The following is a 20,852-nucleotide window of genomic DNA, read 5'->3' on the forward strand; positions in this document are numbered from 1 at the left end:
ATTTCAATTACCTTTTGACAAGAAAACTTGCAACAATAAAGTGCATGAAACGTAATTACTATTCTCTACAAAACAACTGTAGTATGGAGATTAGCCAAAATTCAGTACAAGTTTCTAAGTTGCTAACTGCCTTTTCTGGGTTGGTAAAATGTCTTAAGCACTCATTCCCAGACTGGGATTAGATTTTTGGAAGCTGGTTCCAAAAGTGTCAAATATGATGAAGGATAGTCGCTAGTTTTTAAACCCAGCTTTTAACCAGTGTCATTTGTTGATTTTAATTAAGATTATGAATGAAAATTAATGACCTACCTGAATACTCTTCTCACAGTCAGTCTGGTGATGTAGCGACAGCTCACTTTCCAGTACAAATCGCTTGCCACACTTATCACAGATCTGCATGCGGCTGTGCGTGACATTCATGTGCTTCTCTAAGTACCAGCGATTATTGAACACGCGGGGGCACTTTTTGCAAGGGAAGTGCTGTTTCTCTTCAATTTTCACCTTCTGATTTGAGCCATCAGAATCTTTCTTTCGCTTCCGACCTCGAGTGCTCACTTCATGTTTGGCCTGTCTCCGTGACCGGCTCGGAGCTGGAGGAGTTGAGCCTTTGGAAGCAGTCAAAGCTCTTGATGTTCGTCGGGTTGTTTGCCCGCTTTCAGTCTTGACTTCTGGAGTATCAGAGTTATCACCCCCTTCATTCACATCTTCATCACTCTCTTCACCTTCTTCATCCTCTTCCTCTTCCTCAGTGACATCTTCATCATCCTCTTCCTCTTCATCCCCATCAGCATTGTCATCATCATCCTCCTCCTCCTCTTCCTCATCGTCGTCATCATCATCCTCTTCATCATCTTCCTCTTCATCCTCAGGACACCTACCTAATACAGCCGTAGCTTCTGAAGGTGAAGACATGCCCTCAGCCCCTTTAGAAACATTCAGAGTCTGGTTATTAAGGTTAACCTCCACAATGATCTGTTCCCGATTATATGAACCCCTACTGTCCGAATCATTATCCAATTGTTCCGTATCTCCCTCAATCTTGCACACTGTTTGGTCATCATTCTCCTCCTTGTAATACTGCTGATTTGGCTGGATTGGTGAATGTTGTTTCCCAGTGTTGTCCTCCACACGTACAGAGTATGGATTGTTGCCCTCTCTAGCATAGATTTTAGGATGTGAATCCACCTCCTGCTTAATCTCACGATAAAACTGAGAGCCAAGGGGATTGCTGCGATTTTCCTGCTTTGACATATCGCTAGCCACTGTCGTCAAGTTTAAGGACCGACTATCTATTAATTCTTGACAGGAAGTGGCAATATCATTCATCTGTAGAACTGCAGCAGCATTCAGCACATCCTGCACATTGCAGGCATTTACTAGCAGCTTTGATGTATAGATAAAGTTCAGGATTTGCTGAAACCCTTGCGATGTCAGAGCTTCTAGCGAAAGTTCAACACGTTGAAGCTGCTTGTTTTGTGTGAAAAGCGAGTGAAAGAATTGACTGTAGGCCGCGAGCACACCTTTGTGAGCAGGAAACGTGTTCTTCTGGCGCACCAATACAATGTCTACATCACATAAGTCTGGCTGAAACAGGCGCTGCTCATTCAGTCTGTCCATCAAACAAGTAAAGTGGAGGGCAACATCCTCCACCAGAGAATACTCAGTGGAAGGGTAGTCAGTGGTCTTTTCAACTATCAGCTGAAAAAAAAGGGAAAATAAAACCATCAAAACTTGGCAGATGTATAAAAGTATTTTTTTTTTAAATGCTGGGAGAGAGACTTTCTAATAATCCAAAAGCTTTGACAATTAATGACAACTTTGAAAAGTGACCAATAGCATTCTTCTAATTTAAATCTGACCAAAGGAACACATGATTTACAAATTACACAGATGGGAATTAGGACATTCATCCCAACTCGTCCATGATATGGGTTTGTTTTGCTCTGCTCATTAAATCCTTGCAATTGTTTTAAGGTCTCCTCCTCACCTCAAAACACAAAAATCTTTTTATTGGCATATAGTGCCATGACTTTCAGGGTCTGAGGTGGCTCAACCAGATTAGATTAGATTAGATTACTTAGTGTGGAAACAGGCCCTTCGGCCCAACAAGTCCACACCGACCCACCAAAGCACAATCCACCCAGACCCACTCCCCTACGTGTATCCCTTCACCTAACACTACGGGCAATTTAGCATGGCCAATTCACCTAACCTGCACATTTTTGGACTGTGAGAGGAAACCGGAGCACCCAGAGGAAACCCACGCAGATACGGGGAGAATGTGCAAACTCCACACAGTCAGTCGCCTGAGGCGGGAACTGAACCCGGGTCTCTGGCGCTGTGAGGCAGCAGTGCTAACCACGTGTGCCACCATGCCATCAGAAGTCATTTGAAACAGGAACCAGGCGGCTATTTTGTAATGTGGTTATTGGAGGGTTATACATCTACTGGGGCACCCCCACATAGAAGACAGGATCCTTCATTGATTTTACTTGACCCAACTCAGGATGCTGAGGAAGCTCAGGATCATTGAGTTGAAACAGGCTTATTCTGTATGATCCTTTACTAATCATAGTATCCTTGCTACCCTCAAAGTGAGGACCTCTACACAAACATACAAACAAGACACTACTTAAAGCATGCACTAAAAAATAAATTAAAGGCTTAATTGCTAAATTAGACTGGATTTATTAAAAGTTTATTTAAAGTGTTGATTAACACAACATTTTCAGGAGGTATCTTTCAAGAGACATTAAACTCAATGATAAAATGTGTCTGAGATGTCAGGTCCCCTGTTTTCATTACGTTAGATAAGGAAATCTAACTGCTCCTTTACGTTAATCCACTTGCTCAAAATAAAGGCTCCATACAAGTCAGAACAACTTGCACTATTTTCTTCTATACCTTTAGCAATGTAAATTATTTTGCTGCAGATTGTACAGTACGTTTTACATGTTGCTCCAGCTATCCCCTCCTGCATCCAGCCGAGAAGAACCACGCTACATCAATGGACTCGGTTGACAAGGTGCTCAAATAAAAATTTCAACGAAATGTCTTGGGTTAACAGCGAACTCCACCAGGTCAAAATTAAATCCCCTCTACTTGACCAAGCCTATTCATCCAGTTACACAGGCAACCACTGTTTGAATAAAGATAAAGGAATTCTAATTCAAAAGGGTTTTATAAACCTTTTGTTCCCGGTATTACTGTAAAGCAGTATTGGAAAACAACAAACTGCATCATGCATGTAATTTTCTTTTGCAAAGATGTAGCTAGGATAGTCAATTGCTACTTAGCCTCAGTCTTCACATTGGAAAAAGATAATACAGGTATACATGTCAAGTGCAAGTCTGCGAAATATTAGTAGTTCTGGGCAGAGAAGGGGCAAATGGAATTCAACCGGAGAAGTGAGTAATGCACTGTACTCCATGTACAGTGTTGATGCTAATTGATACAGGCTTGGAAACTGACAAACATGATGCATCCTGAGCACTGCACTTAAGACGACTGTCAAGATCTCAGACAAGAATTTTAAGAAAATTTACCAGAATGCCAAGAGGAACTTGGTAAGCCTAATGAAACTGGGATTTAGTGTCTTAGACCAGAGGAGGTTGAAGGCCAACAGAGGCACTCAATAATATGAATTGTAAATAATATGAAATGCTTCCAGCAGAGGAATCAGTGACTGAGGGATATGAATTTCATTGGCAAAAGAATGAAAGGAGAAACAAGAACATTTTTTGAAAAATTAGATGTCTGCAATGCACTGCCTGAAGCTTGGTAGGCACAAATTCAATAGTATTTTTCATAAAATCATTTTGTAACTAGCCAAAAGTTTGCAGGTTTATCGGACAGGTTTGGTGATGGTGGTAGAAGACTTCAGACAAATGGCTCACATTGTATTTTCTTGCTCGTCCTTCAGAATAAAGAATACCATCTCCATCAAGTTTGGTAGCGTCCTAGTGGGTATCTAAGTGCTGCTGAGACCAATCTGCACCCAGCAGGTTCTGTTACAATTAGGACAAGGTACCACAAACATGGAATTTTTGCATTAATTGGACAGCTTTTTCAAAGAGCTGGCACAAGCACAATGAGCCATATGACCTCATTCTGTGTGGTATCATGCTAGGATGTGATATCAAGCTGAAAGGTGATGAGATTTGGCTTTCTCTGTGGTGATGCCATTCATTGAGATATCAATGGAATATTGTGTCAGTCTGATTATATAGAGCAGTGAATGATATAGGAGTGGATTGAGGGTTTAACTCCACACAGCGAGGGTCATAAGATGCTGAGTCCCGTCCAGCAAACAGTCGGACTAACAGGGTTGGGTACAATGGAAGTAGGCCATAGAACCAAAAGTTCTAATTCCTGATCCCAGGAGAACTTGGGGAGCTGAGACCAAGTAATCCTGATCCTCCTGGCTCACACACAGGCATCCAGTGTCTACCAGACACTGCCCTCAACATGTTCTTCAGCTTTTGGGATTTTCCCCAAGGCTGAGAAACACAGTTGTCCATTTTACAAAACAGGTGAAAGCAGAGTAATAAAAGCAAAGCAAAATAATGCAGATGCCGGGAAGTCTGAAATAAAAACAAATTGCTGAAAACATTCAGCAGTCTAGCAATATATGCAAAGAAAGAATACTACGTTTCAAGTAATAAGACTAAAACAGTAATGATATTTACTGTGCATGGATATATATTAAATAAAAATAATAACGTCAAAAGTAGAAAATAAAACACTGGGAGTCAAGCATCTATGCAAAGGAAAACACAGTTAATGCTCTTTAGGTCGGTGAACTTTAATAGAAAACCTCAAACTCCTTTTCTTTCTCCATAGCAGATGCTGGGTCGATTGTGTATTTCCAGCATCTGGAGTAGTTTGCCTTTCCATTTTTGAATACTTATTTGTAACTTTTTTAAGTTTTAGGAATTAACTTTGTTTCATATTCAGTAGCAACAGAGAAAACCTTGTGGCTGAATTTACAATGTAATCCTATTTTCACCTCCTCTGCTATTTAGAAATAATATTCAGCTTCGTTGGTTAAGCCCAGTAAATGTCTTAAATTGTCATTCAGCACAAGACCATGAAAATGAATTAGAACAAAGAAAACTTTTAGAGTCATACAGCACAGAAACAGATTCTTCAGTCCAACTCGTCCATGCCAACCAAGTTTCCTAAACTCAAATAGCCCCACTTCCTTGTGTTTGGCTCATATCCCTTCAAACCTTTCTGATTCATGTACCTGTCCAAATGTCTTTTTAACGTTTTAAATGTACCTGCATCGACCACTTCCTCTAGCAGTTCATTCCATACATACACCACTATCTGCACAAAAAAAATTTACCCCTCAGGTCCCTTTTAAATCTTTCTCCTCTCACCTTAAAAATATGCCCCTCATTTTGACCTTCCCCAGCTTAGGGAAAAGACCGTTGCCATTCACTTTACCTATTCCTCTCATGATTTTATAATCCTCTAAGACCACCCCTCAATCTCACACTCCAGTGAGATGCCTCAGGCTATCCTCCTCTCCTTATAACTCAAACTCAGCAACATCCTGGTAAATCTTCTCTGATTCTTCTCCAATTTAATAATATCATTCCTAAAGCAGAGTGACAAGAACTGTACACAGTATTCCAAAAGTGGGCTCACCAACATCTTGTACAATCTCAACTTGATGACCCAACTCCTATACTCAATGGTCAGATCGATGAAGGTAAGCATGTCTTAACCATTTGTCTACCTGTAGTACAACATTCAAAGAACTATGTACTTGAATCTTTCGGTGCCTCTGTTTGCCAACATTACCTAGGTCCCTACCATTGACTGAATTAGAGTGGTGCTGGAAAAGCACAGCAGGTCAGGCAGCATCCGATGAGCAGGAAAATCAACATTTCGGGCAAAAGCCCTTCATCAGGAATAGAGGCAGGGTGCCTGCAGAGTAGAGATAAATGAGAGGGGGTGGGGGTGGGGAGAAAGTAGCATAGAGTACAATAAGTGAGTGGGGGTGGGGATGGAGGTGGAGGTGATAGGTCAGAGAGGAGTGGATAGATGGAAAGGAAGATAGGCAGGTAGGACAGGTCATGGAGATGGTGCTGAGCTGGAAGGTTGGAGCTGGGGTGAGGTGGGGAAGGGAAAATGAGGAAACTGGTGAACTTTGCATTGGTGCCCTGGGGTTGAAGTGTTCCGCGGCAGAAGATGAGGCATTCTTCCTCCAGGTGTCGGGTGGTGAGGGAGCAGCGGTGGAGGCAGCCCAGGTTGGGGGGGGGGGGGGGGGGGGGGGGGGGAGGGGAGAGAAGGGGGGAGTTGAAATGTTGGGCCACAAAGCAGTGTGGTTGATTAGTGCAGGTGTCCCAGAGATGTTCCCTAAAGCGCTCTGCTAGGAGGCGTCTAGTCTCCCCAATGTACAGGAGACTGCATCGGGATCCAATAAATTATATTGGAAGATGTGCAGGTAAAACTTTGATGGATGTGGAAGGCTCCTTTGGGGCCTTGGATGGAGGTGAGGGAGGTGGTGTGGGTGCAGGTTTTCCAATTCCTGCGGTAGCAAGGGAAGGTGCCAGGACGGGAGGGTGGGTTGTTGGGGGAAGTGGACCTGACCAGGTAGTCACAGAGGAAACGGACTTTGTGGAAAGTGGAAATGGGTGGGGAGGGCAATATATCCCTGGTGGTGAGGTCTGTTCAGAGGTGACGGAAATGTCGGATGATGTGGTTTATGCGAAGATTGGTAGGGTGGAAGGTGAGCACGGGGGGGGCGGTTCTGTCCTTGTTACAGTTGGAGGGGTGGGGTTTGAGGGCAGAGGGGCGTGATGTGGACGAGATGCATTTGAGGGCATCTTTAACCATGTGGGAAGGGAAATAAAGGAGGAGGCCATCTGGTGTGTTCTGTGGTGGAACTGGTCCTCCTGGGAGGAGATACAGCAGAGGCGGAGGAATTGGGAATACAGGTTGGCATTTTTGCAGGAGGTAGGGTGGGAAAAGGTGTAATCCAGGTAGCTGTGGAAGTCGGTGGGTTTGTAAAAAACGTCAGCGTCAAGTCGGTCGTCATTAATGGAAATGGAGGGGTCCAGGAAGGGGAGAGGAGTGTCAGACATGGTCCAGGTGAATTTAAGATCGGGGTGGAGTGTGTTGGTGAAGTTGATGAATTGCTCAACCTCCGCGCGGGAGGACGAGGTGGCACCAATGCAGTCATCAATGTAGCGGAGGAAGAGTTGGGAAGTGATGCTGGTGTAACTGCAGAAGATGGACTGTTCTACGTAGCCAAAGAGACAGGCATAGCTGGGGCCCATACGGGTGCCCATGGCTACCCCTTTGGTCTGGAGGAAGTGGGAGTATTCAAAAGGAGAAATTGTTAAGGGTGAGGACCAGTTCGGCCAAGTGAATGAGAATGTCGGTGGAAGAGTACTGTTGGGGACGTCGGGAGAGGAAGAAACAGAGGACTTGGAGGCCCTAGTCATGGCGGACGGAGGTGTAGGGATTGGATATCCATGGTGAAGATGAGGCGTTGGGGGCCAGGGAAACTGAATTCTTGGAAGAGGTGGAGGGCGTGGGTGGTGTCTCAAATCATTGACTATAAGTTCCCTTTTTCAATCAGCCTCGCTTGACACGTTCTGCAAGCATCGCAAAGGGCGGTTTGTGATCCTAGAAAAGCTTGTACTTGCTGAAATAAATTGCGGCTGTTCACAGAAGTTGGCGTATTACAGTTGCATCAAGAGTGTAAGAATCTCAAGAAGGGAACCCAACAGTGGGGGAGGCTTCAGTGACTGAACAGCTTTCTCCTGCTCTTACTTCTAATGTTTCTTGTTTTGTTACTGGACTAGCAATCTAGAAGCTTAGACGAATGATCCAGAAATGAGAATCCACAATCTAACAAAATGGCCCGGGAACTGAGTTTCAATTAATTAGGTAAATTTGGAATAAAAATGCTGACATCAACACATGCTGACCATTAAACTATTGGATTGAAATTCCAAACATACAGCAATGTGGTAAACTCAAACTATCATCTTCAACAGCTAGCAAGTCATTCATCTGTCATCTTATGGGCAAATAACAATTGGCAGTAAGTGCTGGTCTCATCAGGAATATCCATAATCTGCGAATGAATGATTGGAAAACTCCATATTTTCTGTACATTCTTGATAAGACCAAAAGGTATAGGAGCAGAAATTAGGCCATTTGGCCCATCGAGTCTGCTCCACAATGCAAGCATAACTGATGAGCTCCTCAACGCCATTTTCCTGCTTTCTCCCTGTAACCTTTGATCCCCTTGACAATCAAGAACCTATCTATCTCCGTCTTAAATATACTCAATGACCTGGCCTCTACAGCCTTCTGTGTCAATGAATCCCACAGATTCACCACTCTCTGGCTGAATAAGTTTCTCCTTATTTCTGTTCTAAAAGGTCTTCCCTTTACTCTAAGGCTGTGCCCTCGGGTCTCCGTCTGTCCTGCCGATGGAAACATTTTCTCAATGTCTACTCTGTCCAGGCCATTCAACATTTTAGAAATTTCAATTAAATTCCTACCATCCTTCTAAACTCCAGAGTACAAAGCCAGTGTCCTCAAACAGTCCTCATTTGTTAAGCTGTTCATTCCTGGGACCATTCCCATGAACCTCCTCTGAACACGCTCCAAGGCCAGTACATCCCTCCTGAGATATGGGGCCTAAAATGCTCACAATACTCTAAATGTGGTCTGACTACAGATTTATGAAGCCCCAGACATACATCCTTGCTTTTCTATTCTAGTCCTAACTACCAACTCAACCTGCAGGTTTACCTTAAGAGAATTTTGGGCGAGAACTCCCAAGTCCCTTTGCACTTCAGACTTCTGAATTTTCTCCCCATTTAGAAAACACCCATGCTTCTATTCTTCCTACTGAAGAGCATAACCTCACTTTCCCACATTGTACTCCATCTGCCACTTTTCTGCCTCCATCCGCCACTTTTCTGCCCACTCTCCTAACCTGTCTAAATTCTTGTGCAGCCTCCCCGCCTCCTCTATACTACCCGTCCATCCTTCACCTATCTTTGTACCATCTAGAAACTTAGGCAAAATGCCCACAGTTTCTTCATCTAGATCATTAATGTACAAAATTAAAAGCTGTAGGCACAACACTGACCCTTGCGAAACATCACTAGCGACCGACTGCTATCCTGAGAAGGACACTTTTATCCTCACTCTGCTTTCTGCCAGACAGCCAACCTTCTATCCATGCTAGCACTTAACCTGTAACACCATGGGCCTTTATCTTAACCAGCAGGGTCCTTTGCGGCACTTTCTCGAAGTCCAAGTAGACAACATCCATTGGGTCTCCTTGGTCTAATCCGGTCGTTACCTCCTCAAAGAACTGAATTCTACCCAATTTGTCAGGCATGACCTCCCTTTGATGAAACCATGCTGACTTTGCCCTGTTTTACCATGCACTTCCAAGTATTCAGAAATCTCATCCTTCCCAATGGACTCCAAAATCTTACCAATGACCAAGATCAGGCTTATCAGCTGATAATTTCCCATCTTTTGCCTTACTCCCTTCTTAAACAGGGGGTTACATTGGTGGTTTTCCAGCCTTTTGGGATCCTCCCTAACTGCAGTGATTCCTAAAAGATCACCACTAATGCTTCCACTATCTCTTCAGCTACCTCCTTCAGAACTCTCGGGTACAGTTCATCTGCTCTAGGTGATTTACCTACTTTCAGGCCATTCAGTTTATTCAGCACCTTCTCCTTGGTGATAGCTACCATACTCACCTCTACCCCTGACTCTCTTGCACTTTTGGGATATTACTAGTGTCTTCCACTGTGATGACTGACACAAGGTTCAGTTCCTCAATCATTTTTGTTCCACATTCCTTTTTTCTCTAATGCCATTTTTCAGTAGCCAATTGCCCAGCCACACCTCTCTCTTGTGCTTCACATGTCTAAATAAATTCTTGCAATCTTCTTTTGTATTACTGGCTAGCTTACCCTCAAGTTTAGTCTTCTCCCTCGTTGTCCTCTGTTGGTCTTTGAAGGCTTCCCATTGCCCTTTATATGCTTTCTCTTTTGTGTATGCTGTCCCTGACCGCCCTTGTCAGGCAAGGTTGCTTCATCTTCTCTTCATTTTGATATGGACTGTCCCCAAGACATAACCACTAACTTCCACAAGTTCTCTAGTCTTCATGTCTTCTCCATGGTAAACAGAGGAGAAATATTCATTGAGAACATCACCCATGTCCTGTAGTTCCACACATATGTGCCCACTTTGGTCCCTGAGTGGCCCTATTCTCTCTTTAGTTATTCCTTTTCCTTTAATAAACTTAAAATACCTCTTTGGAGTCACCCTAATTTTCTCAGCCAAGATTATTTCGTGCTCCCTTTTTGCCCTTCTGATTACCATTCTTCATAAACTCCTGTATTCCCTGTATACTTCCAGAGAGTCCCTATCGACCTCCAGGGATTCCCTTGATCCAAGCTGCCTGTTCCTCAGCCATACCTCTTTTCCTGGTCAAAGCCTCAATATCTCATCATCCAAGGTTCCCTATTTCTGCCAACCTTGCCCTTCATCCTCACATCAATTCTGGTCAGCTCCTTCCTCGTGCATCTGGAATTGCTTTTACTCAACCGTAATATTGTGACCTCTGATTCCTCTTCTGCCTCTCAAGTTGCAGAGCAAATTCTCTCATAACAGTCACTGCCTCCAAAGGGACCTTCATCTTAAGCTCCCTTACCAAGTCTGCCTCATTGCACAACACTAAATCCAGAATTGCCTGTTCCCTAGTGAGCTCCACTACAAGTTGTGCCAAAAAGCCATCTTGTTGACATTCCACACATTCCTTTTCATGATCCACTATTAACTTAATGTTCCCAGTCCACCTACATATTGAAATTCCCCATGATAATTGTAACTTTGCCTTCCTTATGGTAATTTTGTGGTAATTTTCCAAAATTCGCTGGAGTCTGGGGCAGATCTAGCAGTTTGGAAAACAGCAAATGTGCTGCCACAGTTTAAAAGAGAGGCAGACAAAAGGTGGGGAATTATGGACCAGTTAGCTTAACCTCTGGAGTGGGGAAGATGCTGAAGTCTTTTACCAAGGAAGAAATAACAAGGCATCTAAATAGAAATCGTCCCATTGGGCAGATGCAGCATGGATTCATGAAGGGTAGGTCACACTTAACTAATCTTTTAGAATTCTATGAACACATTACAAGTAAAGTGGACAACTGTGACCCAGTGGACGTGGTGTACCTGGATTTCTAAAAGGCCTTGACAAGGTACCGTATAAAAAGCTGCTGCATAAGATAAGGATGCATGGTATTACAGGTAAAGTATTAGCATGGTTAGAGGATTGGTTGACTAACATGAAGCAAATAGTGGGGATAAATGTGTGTTATTCTGGTTGGCAATCAGTAACTAGTGGTGTGCCTCAGGGATTGGTGTTGGGACCACAATTATTCACAACTTCTCAAGATGATTTGGAGTTGGGGACCATGTGTAGTGTGTCAAAGTTTGCTGATGACACGAAGATGAGTGGCAAAGCAAAGTGTGCAGAGGACTGTGAAACTTTTCAGGGGAACATAGATACATTGAGTGAGTGGGCAAAGGTCTGACAGAAGGAATACAATATTAATAAATGAAGTCATCCCTTTCAGTAGGAGTAACAGTAACAAGGATTACTACTTGAATGGTAAAAATTTTCAGCATGCTGCGATGGAGAGGGACCTGGGTATCCTTGTGAATAATTCAGAGAGTTGGTCTGCAGGTAAATCAAGTAATTAGGAAGGCAAATGGAATTTCTTTCCTTCATTGCTAAGGGATTGAGTGTAAAAGCAGGGAGATTATGTTGCAGCTGTACAGGGTGCTGGTGAGGAGGTAAAATCAATGACTGCAGATGCTGGAAACCAGATTCTGGATTAGAGTGGTGCTGGAAAAGCACAGCAGTTTCAGGCAGCATCCAAGGAGCAGGAGTTTAAAACACTCAATCTGGTCATTCATCTGTCAGATCTCCTTCCCAAATATCTGGGCCAGTTCCTACCCTATCTTTAGTGCAGAGATAGCTTGGTTCTTGAATGTTAAGGGGATCAAAAGGTTATAGGGAGAAACTAGGAGAATGGACTTGAGAAACTTATCAGCCGTAACTGAATGGCCAGAAGTAGACAGGCAATAGGCTGGAAGGACACAGTAAGCCAGGTAGTATCAGGAGGTAGAGAAGCCAACGTTTTAGGACTGGGGATGGCGACTTCTCTACCTCCTGATGCTGCCTGGCTTGCTGTGTTCTTCCAACCTACTGCCTGTCTAATTTCGATTCCAGCATCTGCAGGTTTTTTTTGTCTCTAACCATAATTGAATGGCCGAGCAGACTCATGGGACAAATGCCTTACTTTCTGTTCCTATGTCTAATGGTCTTACCTTCTTGACTGTTCCTTTTGTCCAATGAAGTGCCTGTGACTATTTCTTCTCAAATATCTTTTATTCTGAACCAAATGTTTTTTGACAATCAGAGATTTGTGCCTCATTCTTACTTTGCTCCCATTTGCTCTCTTTTACTTCTTGAAAGAGATTAGCTTTATGCTCTTCATTTGAAGCTGATAATTATTCTAGAAAGTTGAAAATTAGATCATTTAAGATAGGAGTTCATCATGTTCTAGACACAAGCAGTGTGAAATTATTCATTGTTTTACACCTAATGTGATCATTTTGTAAAGACGTGTTATGCGTTTCAACAAAGATTAGTTTTGAATTATTCATATTAACTACCTGCTACTGGGAATGGGACATGTTAAATGGGTTACAAATCTAACTGCTGAGCACCACAATATTAGCTAATAACGCAATATCGGTTTAGAACAGTAGATAACTGTTACAGTGCAAAAAGTAAATATTAAGCAGATGTTACCATGGTTAGCAATCAAATCTTGCTTATTAATTAAATAAATATTTCTACACAGAAAAAAAGGGATCATCACAATTAATTCAACATTAACTTGAGCCAGTTAAGTTTCTTGATGCTGTTAAAAGTTATGCCACTGCCAGTATTTTAATAAAATAAAATAATTTTTACATCTCAAAACTTTCTACCAACAAAGCCCAAACTTAGAGGATGAAACTCTATGCCACCTTAAACTGGGATGGTCACCAAAATGTTTCATACTTGCAATTACAATCTGGAGTGACATCTGTCCTTTGAATGTTTGAACATATATCCAAATGTGCATCACTCAACTCACACCACTCTAGCCCTCAAACTCTGAACAGAAAGGCTGGGATGCAGAATATATACACGATTTGAAGCTGACACAATGTAGGAAAGTGCTTGCACTCGGTTTTGAACTATCTGCACTTTTGAAAGCCTCGAGATGATTCCCAGAAGAATGCATTTTCAATAACCCATGCAAAAGCGGGGTAAAAACTTTGTTTAAAAAAAAAGTTAGAGAAAAGAAATGGTAAAAACAGTACTAGTGCAAATCTGAAGAGCTACTATTCATCATTAAAAGCATAATCTTCCAGAGAAAAGGATTTATCAATTACTGCAAAAAACAATTTGCTTTTCACTGGAACGGTGGTCAGCTAAGTGTGAGCAGTACCAAGCAACTACTAGATATTTAAATGCCAGCCTTGGCTTGCCTGACAGCTTATTGGATTAAGAGTCTTCAATGCCCAATCCAAACAAATGACAGTGCTGAGAGAATGCTGCATTTTTGGAGACAAGGCACTAAAACAAGGACCTATCCACCTGACTTATAGAGTCATAGAGATGTACAGCATGGAAACAGACCCTTCGGTCCAACCCGTCCATGCCAACCAGATATTCCCAAACCTATCTAGTCCCACCTGCCAGCACACAGCCCACATCCCTCTATTCATTTACCCATCCAGATCACTTTTAAATGTTGCAATTGTACTAGCCTCCACCACTTCCTCTGGCAGCTCATTTCATACACGTACCACCCTTGCGTGAAAAAGTTGTTCCTTAGGTCTCTTTTATATTTTCTCTTTGAGATCTTTCCCCCCTCACCCCAAATCTATGCCCTCTAGTTCTGGACTCCCCCACCCCATGGAAAAGACTTTGTCTACTTATCCTATCCATGCCCCTCGTGATTTTATAAATCTCTATAAAAGTCACTCCTCAGGCTCCAATGCTCCAGGGAAAACAGCCCCGGCCTATTCAACCTCTCCCTATACCTCAATTCCTCCAATCCTGGCAACATCCTTGTAAACCGTTTCTGAACCCTTTCATGTTTCATAACATCTTTCCGATAGGAAGGAGACCAGAATTGCATGCAATATTCCAAAAATGGCCTAACCAATGCCCTGTACAGCCACAACATGACCTCCCAACTCAATACTCTGACCAATAAAGGAAAGCAAACCAAATGGATGTAAATTATTCTAAAATAATTTTCAAAGGACCAAAAAAAAATTATGTAGGAATTAGGAGCAGACCATTCAACTAATCAAGCCAGCTCTACCACTTATTCAGATCATGGGTGATCTGACTGAAGCTTAAATTCACATTCTTGCCTTTCCCAATGACCTTTTATCCTATGATTAACACAAATCTACTTACCTCTGCCTTAAAAATATTCAAGAACTCACTTCTATCACCGTTTCAGAGGCAGTCCCAAAGACACTCAACCCTCAGAAAAACATTTGCCTACCCTCTGTTTTAAATGGGCGAACCCTGATTTTTAAACAGTGACACCTAGTTCTAGATTTTCCCGTAAAAGGAACTGTACCCTGCCAAGACCTCACATGATCTCACATGTTTCAATTAAGTTACCTCTTATTCTTCAAAACTCCAGCTGGTACAAACCTAGCCTATTCAACTTTTCATCAGAAGCTAACACATTCACTCCACGTTGGTAGTCTAGTCAACATTCTCAACTGCCTCCAAAGTGTTGAGATTGTAAAATTTTAAACTTCAGAACTTCAAAAATTGTTCATAGAGCAAAAGAATCAACAAAGATAAACTGTTACACACAAAAGGATCAGTCTAACTAACTGTTTCTAGAATAAGCTGTAAAAGACAAGTCGTTACATAGGGGATTTGTGAAAGCAATTAGTGATGCCTGGGAAAAAGGAATCGAGGTTTGGCATCTGCTTGTTAAGTGGCTGCCTTATGTCAGAGGGAATTTAAGGAGTTAATTCCTTAATTCTGCTTCAGCCTTCAAGCAGACAGTTAAGGCCAAATATAACAAGGAACAGGAGTTCCTTCTGATAAGGAAGCAAGCTGCAAATTCACGGTCTCCAGAAGACCAATCAATATTCTGGCTGAAAGGATCTAAAAGATCATCAATAATATTCTACCACAGACCTGCAGGATGAGAAACTGTGTAAGAATTCAACACCAAAACTCTTCATTGGCAGAATTTTGAAGAACACAACACATCAGGGACAGACATTGGTTGGAATCTTAGTTAAATTCCACCATTAATCAGGTAATAGCTAAGGTTTAACTTGCTTGATGGGGTCTTATTTTGCTACAGGCAATAAAGTTTAAACTATTGCTTCAGTACTCAGTTGTCTTAAGTAGCCAAATTAAAGATAGCTTGTCGTGATTTACCGACAACATCCTTCCATAAATAAGATAACTAATCCTGTGCACTACACGCTGGATGGAGTCTCACCAGTGGCCTGTATAACTGAAGCCTGACCTCCATACCTTCATAAAACAAAAGAAGGACTGCAGAGGGTGGAAATCAGAAACAGAAAGAGAAATTCCTGGTAAAGCTCAGCAGTCTGGCAGCATTTGTGGTGAGAAATCAGAGTTAAATGTTTCAGGTTCCGAGGAGGGGTCACCAGACTCGAAATGATAACTCTGGATTTCTCTCCCTGCTTTTGTATTCAATTTTCGTCATAAGGATAACATTCTGGTAGATTTCCTAATTACTATCATAACTTTTAAAGCGTCTAACATTTTAATAATAGTGAACATTTTCCCGATTATGGATGTTAATCTAAATAGCCTATAGCTTTCTGCTCTCGGTCTCAGTTTTGTATAAAAAAAGTTGCATTTGCTATCTTCCAAACTGGGATACAGAACAGGGGCAGGCATTAGTTTAATTTGGCATCATTTTCGGCACAACATCCTGGGCTGAAGGACCTATTCCTGTTCAGTACTGTTCAATGTTCGAAACTAACGGAGCCATTCCCAACTTGTGAGTTTTTAAAATATAAGAACCAGGAGCAACAGTAGGGAATTCAGCTCCTGGAGTCCGCTCTGTCATTTATTACCATCATGGCTGATCTCATCTCAGCTTCAACTCCACTTTCCTGTCCGCTACTCATAACCGGTTACCAATTGAAAATCTCTCTCCTCCCGGAATTCACAACTCTTTTTCTAAAGTCTGGGCTGGAGTGGTCAGCTGGTGGAAGGTAACAACACATGGTACATTCACATCTGTGCCGATGTACTAGAGGTTTAAAAAACAAATACGCAAGAAAAATGCAATTTATTAGGACCGTTGACCAAAAACAAAATGAGAATTTATTTCCAAGAAGGATCATGAAGAAAGCATGGAAGACTGAATTCAACAGCAAAAGTCTAGCGATTTCTAGCATTATGAATGGGTAGGAAGAGAGGGAAGAGATTAAAGTCAGATGTCTAAAATATCTAGGCGAAAGTAGGTACTGCAGATGCTGAAGATTAGAGTAATACTGGAAAAGTACCGCAGGTCAGGCAGCATCCGAGGTGCAGGAAAATCGACGTTTTGGGCCAAAGCCCTTCATCAGGAAGGGGGTTGGGAATCTCGGAGGTGGAGAGATAAATGGGTGGGGGTGAGGTTGGGGAGAAGGTAGCTGAGAGGTGGGGGTGAAGGTGATAAGTTGGAGAGGAGGGTGAAGCAGACAGATGGGAAGGAAGATTGACAGGTGGTCAGGACATGAGGGCAGTGCTGAGCTGGTAGGTTGAAACTGGTGTAAAGTGGGGAGAGGGGAAATGAGGAAACTGGTGAATTCCACATTGATGCCATGAGGTTAAAGGGATCCACGGCGGAATCCAGTGGGGTTGATTGATGTGGTGTCCCAGAGATGTTCCCTGAAGTGCTCTGCGAGGAGGCGTCCAGTATCCCCAATGTAGAGGAGACAGCATTGGGAGTAACTGATACAGTAAATGACATGTATGGAAGTGCAGGTGAAGCTTTGATGGATGTTGAAGGCTCCTTTGGGGCCTTGGTTGGACGTGAGGTGAGAGGTCTGGGCGCAGGATTTGCAATTCCTGCTGTCGCAGGACACCTCACCAAGCAATCCCAACGCCTCATGGCCGAACATTTCACCTCCCCCTCTGCCAAGGGCATGCAGGTCCTGGACCTTCTCATTGCCACTTCTGCACCATCCAATGCATGGAGGAAGAATGCCTTATCTTGCCTCGGAATCCTTCAACCCCAAGACATCAATGTGGACTTCATCAGTTTCCTCATTTCCCCTCCCCCAGCTTACCCCAGTTCCAACCTGCCAGCTCAGCACCATCCTCATTACCTGTCCCACCTGTCAATCTTCCTTCCCACCTATCTAGAATACAGCGCAGTACAGGCCCTTTGTCCCTCGATGTTGCACCGATCCAAGCCCACCTAACCTACACTAGCCCACTATCCTCCATATGCCTATCTAATGCCCGCTTAAATGACCATAAAGAGGGAGAGTCCACCACTGCTACTGGCAGGGCATTCCATGAACTCACGACTCGCTGAGTAAAGAATCTACCCCTAACATCTGTCCTATACCTACCACCCCTTAATTTAAAGCTATGCCCCCTCATAATAGCTGACTCCATACATGGAAAAAGGTTCTCATGGTCAACCCTATCTAAATACCTAATCATCTTGTACACCTCTATCAAGTCACCCCTAAACCTTCTTCCCTCCAATGAAAACAGCCCCAAGTGCCTTAGCCTTTCCTCATACGATCTTCCTACCATGCCAGGCAACATCCTGGTAAACCACCTCTGCACCCGTTCCAGTGCCTCCACATCCTTCCACATATAGTATGGCGACCAAAACTGCACACAGTACTCCAGATGCGGCCGCAGAGTCTTATACAACTGTAACATGACCTCAGGACTCCAGAACTCAATTCCTCTACCAATAAAAGCCAGTACGCCATATGCCTTCTTCACCGCACTATTTACCTGGATGGCAACTTTCAGACATCTGTGTACATGGACACCAAGATCCCTCTGCTCATCCACACTATCAAGTATCCGACCATTAGCCCAGTACCCCATCTTTTTGTTACTCATACCAAAGTGAATCACCTCACACTTAGCTACATTGAACTCCATTTGCCACCTTTCTGCCCAGCTCTGCAGCTTCTCTATATCCCGCTGTAACCTGACACATCCTTCCTCACTGTCAACAACTCCACCGACTTTCGTATCATCCGCAAACTTGCTCACCCAACTTCTAGCCCCTCCGCCAGGTCATTTATAAAAAATGACAAACAGCAATGGTCCCAAAACAGATCCTTGTGGAACACCGCTAGTAACTGCGCTCCAAGATGAACCTTTACCATCAACTACTACCCTCTGTCTTCTTCCAGCCAGCCAATTCCTAATCCAAACCTCCAACTCACCCTCAATGTCATACCTCTGTATTTTTTGCAGTAGCCTACCATGGGGAACCTTATCAAACGCCTTACCAAAATCCACATACATCACATCTACCGCTTTACCCTCGTCCACCTCCTTAGTCACCTTCTCAAAGAATTCAATAAGGTTTGTGAGGCACGATCTGCCCTTCACAAAACCATGCTGACTATCCTTGATCACATTATTCTTATCCAGATGTTCATAAATCCTATCCCTTACAATTCTCTCTAAGACTTTGCCCACAACAGAAGTGAGGCTCACCGGCCTATAGTTACTAGGGTTACCCCTACTCCCCTTCTTGAACAAGGGAACCACATTTGCTATCCGCCATTCTTCTGGCACTATTCCTGTAGACAACGAGGACATAAAAATCAAGGCCAATGGCTCTGCAATCTCCTCCCTTGCTTCCCAGAGAATCCTAGGATAAATGCCATCAGGCCCAGGGGACTTATCTATTTTCACCCTTTCCAGAATTTCCATCACCTCTTCCCTACAAAGCCGTCCATTCTAATTAATTGTGACTCAGTATTCACGTCAGCAACAATGTCCTGTTCCTGAGTGAATACTGACGAAAAGAATTCATTCAGTGTCTCCCCAATCTCTTCAGCCTCCACACACAACTTCCCACTACTAGCCTTGACTGGACCTATTCCTACCCTAGTCATTCTTTTATTCCTGACAAACCTATAGAAAGCCTTTGGGTTTTCCCTAATCCTACCAACTAGAGACTTTGCATGTCCCCTCCTTGCTGCTCTTAGCTCTCTCTTCAGATCCTTCCTGGCTACCTTATAACTCTCAATCGCCCCAATTGAACTTTCATGCCTCATCTTTACATATGCTGCCCTCTTCCCTTTAACAAGGGATTCCAATTCCTTATTAAACCACGGCTCCCTCACACGACCCTTTCCTCCCTGCCTGACAGGTACATACTTATCAAATCTGTTCCACCCTCCCGCCCCCCCCCCCCCCCAACCTAGTGCCTTTACCCTTCCCAGCCACCTATTGCACTCCCAGCTTTCTTCTCCCCAGTCCCACTCCCCACCCCCACTCCCCCCCATTTCTCTCTTCACCCCGGAGGCTCCCAGCCTCAATCTTGATGAAGAGCTTTTGCCCAAAACGTCTATTTTCCTGCTCCCTGGATGCTGCCTGACCTGCTGTGCGTTTCCAGCACTACTCTAATCTTTTATATAAAATGTCTGAGTGAGGGAGGAAGCATTATAAACATGAATGGATAATTAAAACCAACTATCTCAGGAGCCACTTCTTTGAAGACCCTAAGTGTCATGTTCACAATACCTGGAAGGGTATATGAATAAGAAGCGTTTAGAGGGATATGGGCCAAATGCTGGCAAATGGATTTAAATCAGATGGAGATGTCTAGTTGGTTCAGACGAGTTGGACCAAAGGGCTTGTTTCCGTGTTCTATGACTACGATTCTATTACAGGTGAGAGGGAGAAGAAATAAGACACGAATCAACTGATGCCAATGGCAGCATGAAGTCACAAGGGCAGATCAGCGTATTGGTGCTGCTGTTTGGTCAGAACTTCCAATCTTTAAAGTGAAACTTGAGTATTTAGTTTGCGTTTAAGTCTGTAGACACATTTTCCTCTCTTTTTCTGAGAAAGCTGGTTAAGTGTTCATAGTAAGTTCATATTCTAAGGGTAATTAAGTTTTTAAGAATTATAGAATGGCAGGTCAGAAGGGCAAAGTTAAGTGCAAGGTCCTGTGATGTGCGCAAACTCAGACGTACAACATGTCCCTGACAAGTACACCTATAGGAAATGTCACTGGCTGCACACGCTGGAGTTCAGGCTGCGGAACTTGAGCAGCTACTGGAGTCACTGTTGTGCTTCTGCAAAGCAGAGGTCAACTTGGATAGCAAGTGTAGGATCATGGTTACACCACAGATTAGAAGTTGGCAAAGAAGAAATGGATGACTATCACACAATCTAAGAAAACTAAGTAGGTAATGCAACAGTACTCTGAGCCCAAGTCTATTGTGTTTGCTAATTAGTATTTCATTTTGAAAAAGGGAGAGGACACTGGTTCCTCAAGAGAGTGCAGCCAGAACCAAGCCCATGGCACCACAGGTGACTCAGTTGTACAGGGGAGAAAGAAGAATGGAAGACCAACAGTTATGGAGGATTCCACAGTTGGGAGATCAGATAGTCTTTTCTGTAGCACAAAACATTATTCCAAAGGTAAAGGTTGTTACAGAACAGCTGCAGGATTTCCTTCTGTGGGAGGGTAATCAGGCAGAAGTTGTGGACCATATTGCTACCA

The 20,852-nt window shown here is 43.2% G+C and overlaps 1 protein-coding gene across 9 annotated transcripts in view; it reads right to left on the reverse strand.

Moving 5' to 3' along the window:
- zbtb47b (zinc finger and BTB domain containing 47b) overlaps window positions 1-20,852 on the reverse strand; it is a 289,481-nt gene that overhangs the window by 129,200 nt on the left and 139,429 nt on the right. For all 9 annotated transcript variants that reach the window (XM_072576343.1, XM_072576338.1, XM_072576345.1 and 6 more), the window contains one exon: window positions 310-1,698. In XM_072576343.1, coding sequence (XP_072432444.1) covers window positions 310-1,617 — 1,308 coding nt within the window. In that variant the 5' untranslated portion in view covers window positions 1,618-1,698. The remainder of the gene's footprint in view (window positions 1-309; window positions 1,699-20,852) is intronic.

The sequence above is a fragment of the Chiloscyllium punctatum genome, chromosome 8 (assembly GCF_047496795.1).
Source record: "Chiloscyllium punctatum isolate Juve2018m chromosome 8, sChiPun1.3, whole genome shotgun sequence".
Classification (NCBI taxonomy): Eukaryota; Metazoa; Chordata; class Chondrichthyes; order Orectolobiformes; family Hemiscylliidae; genus Chiloscyllium; species Chiloscyllium punctatum.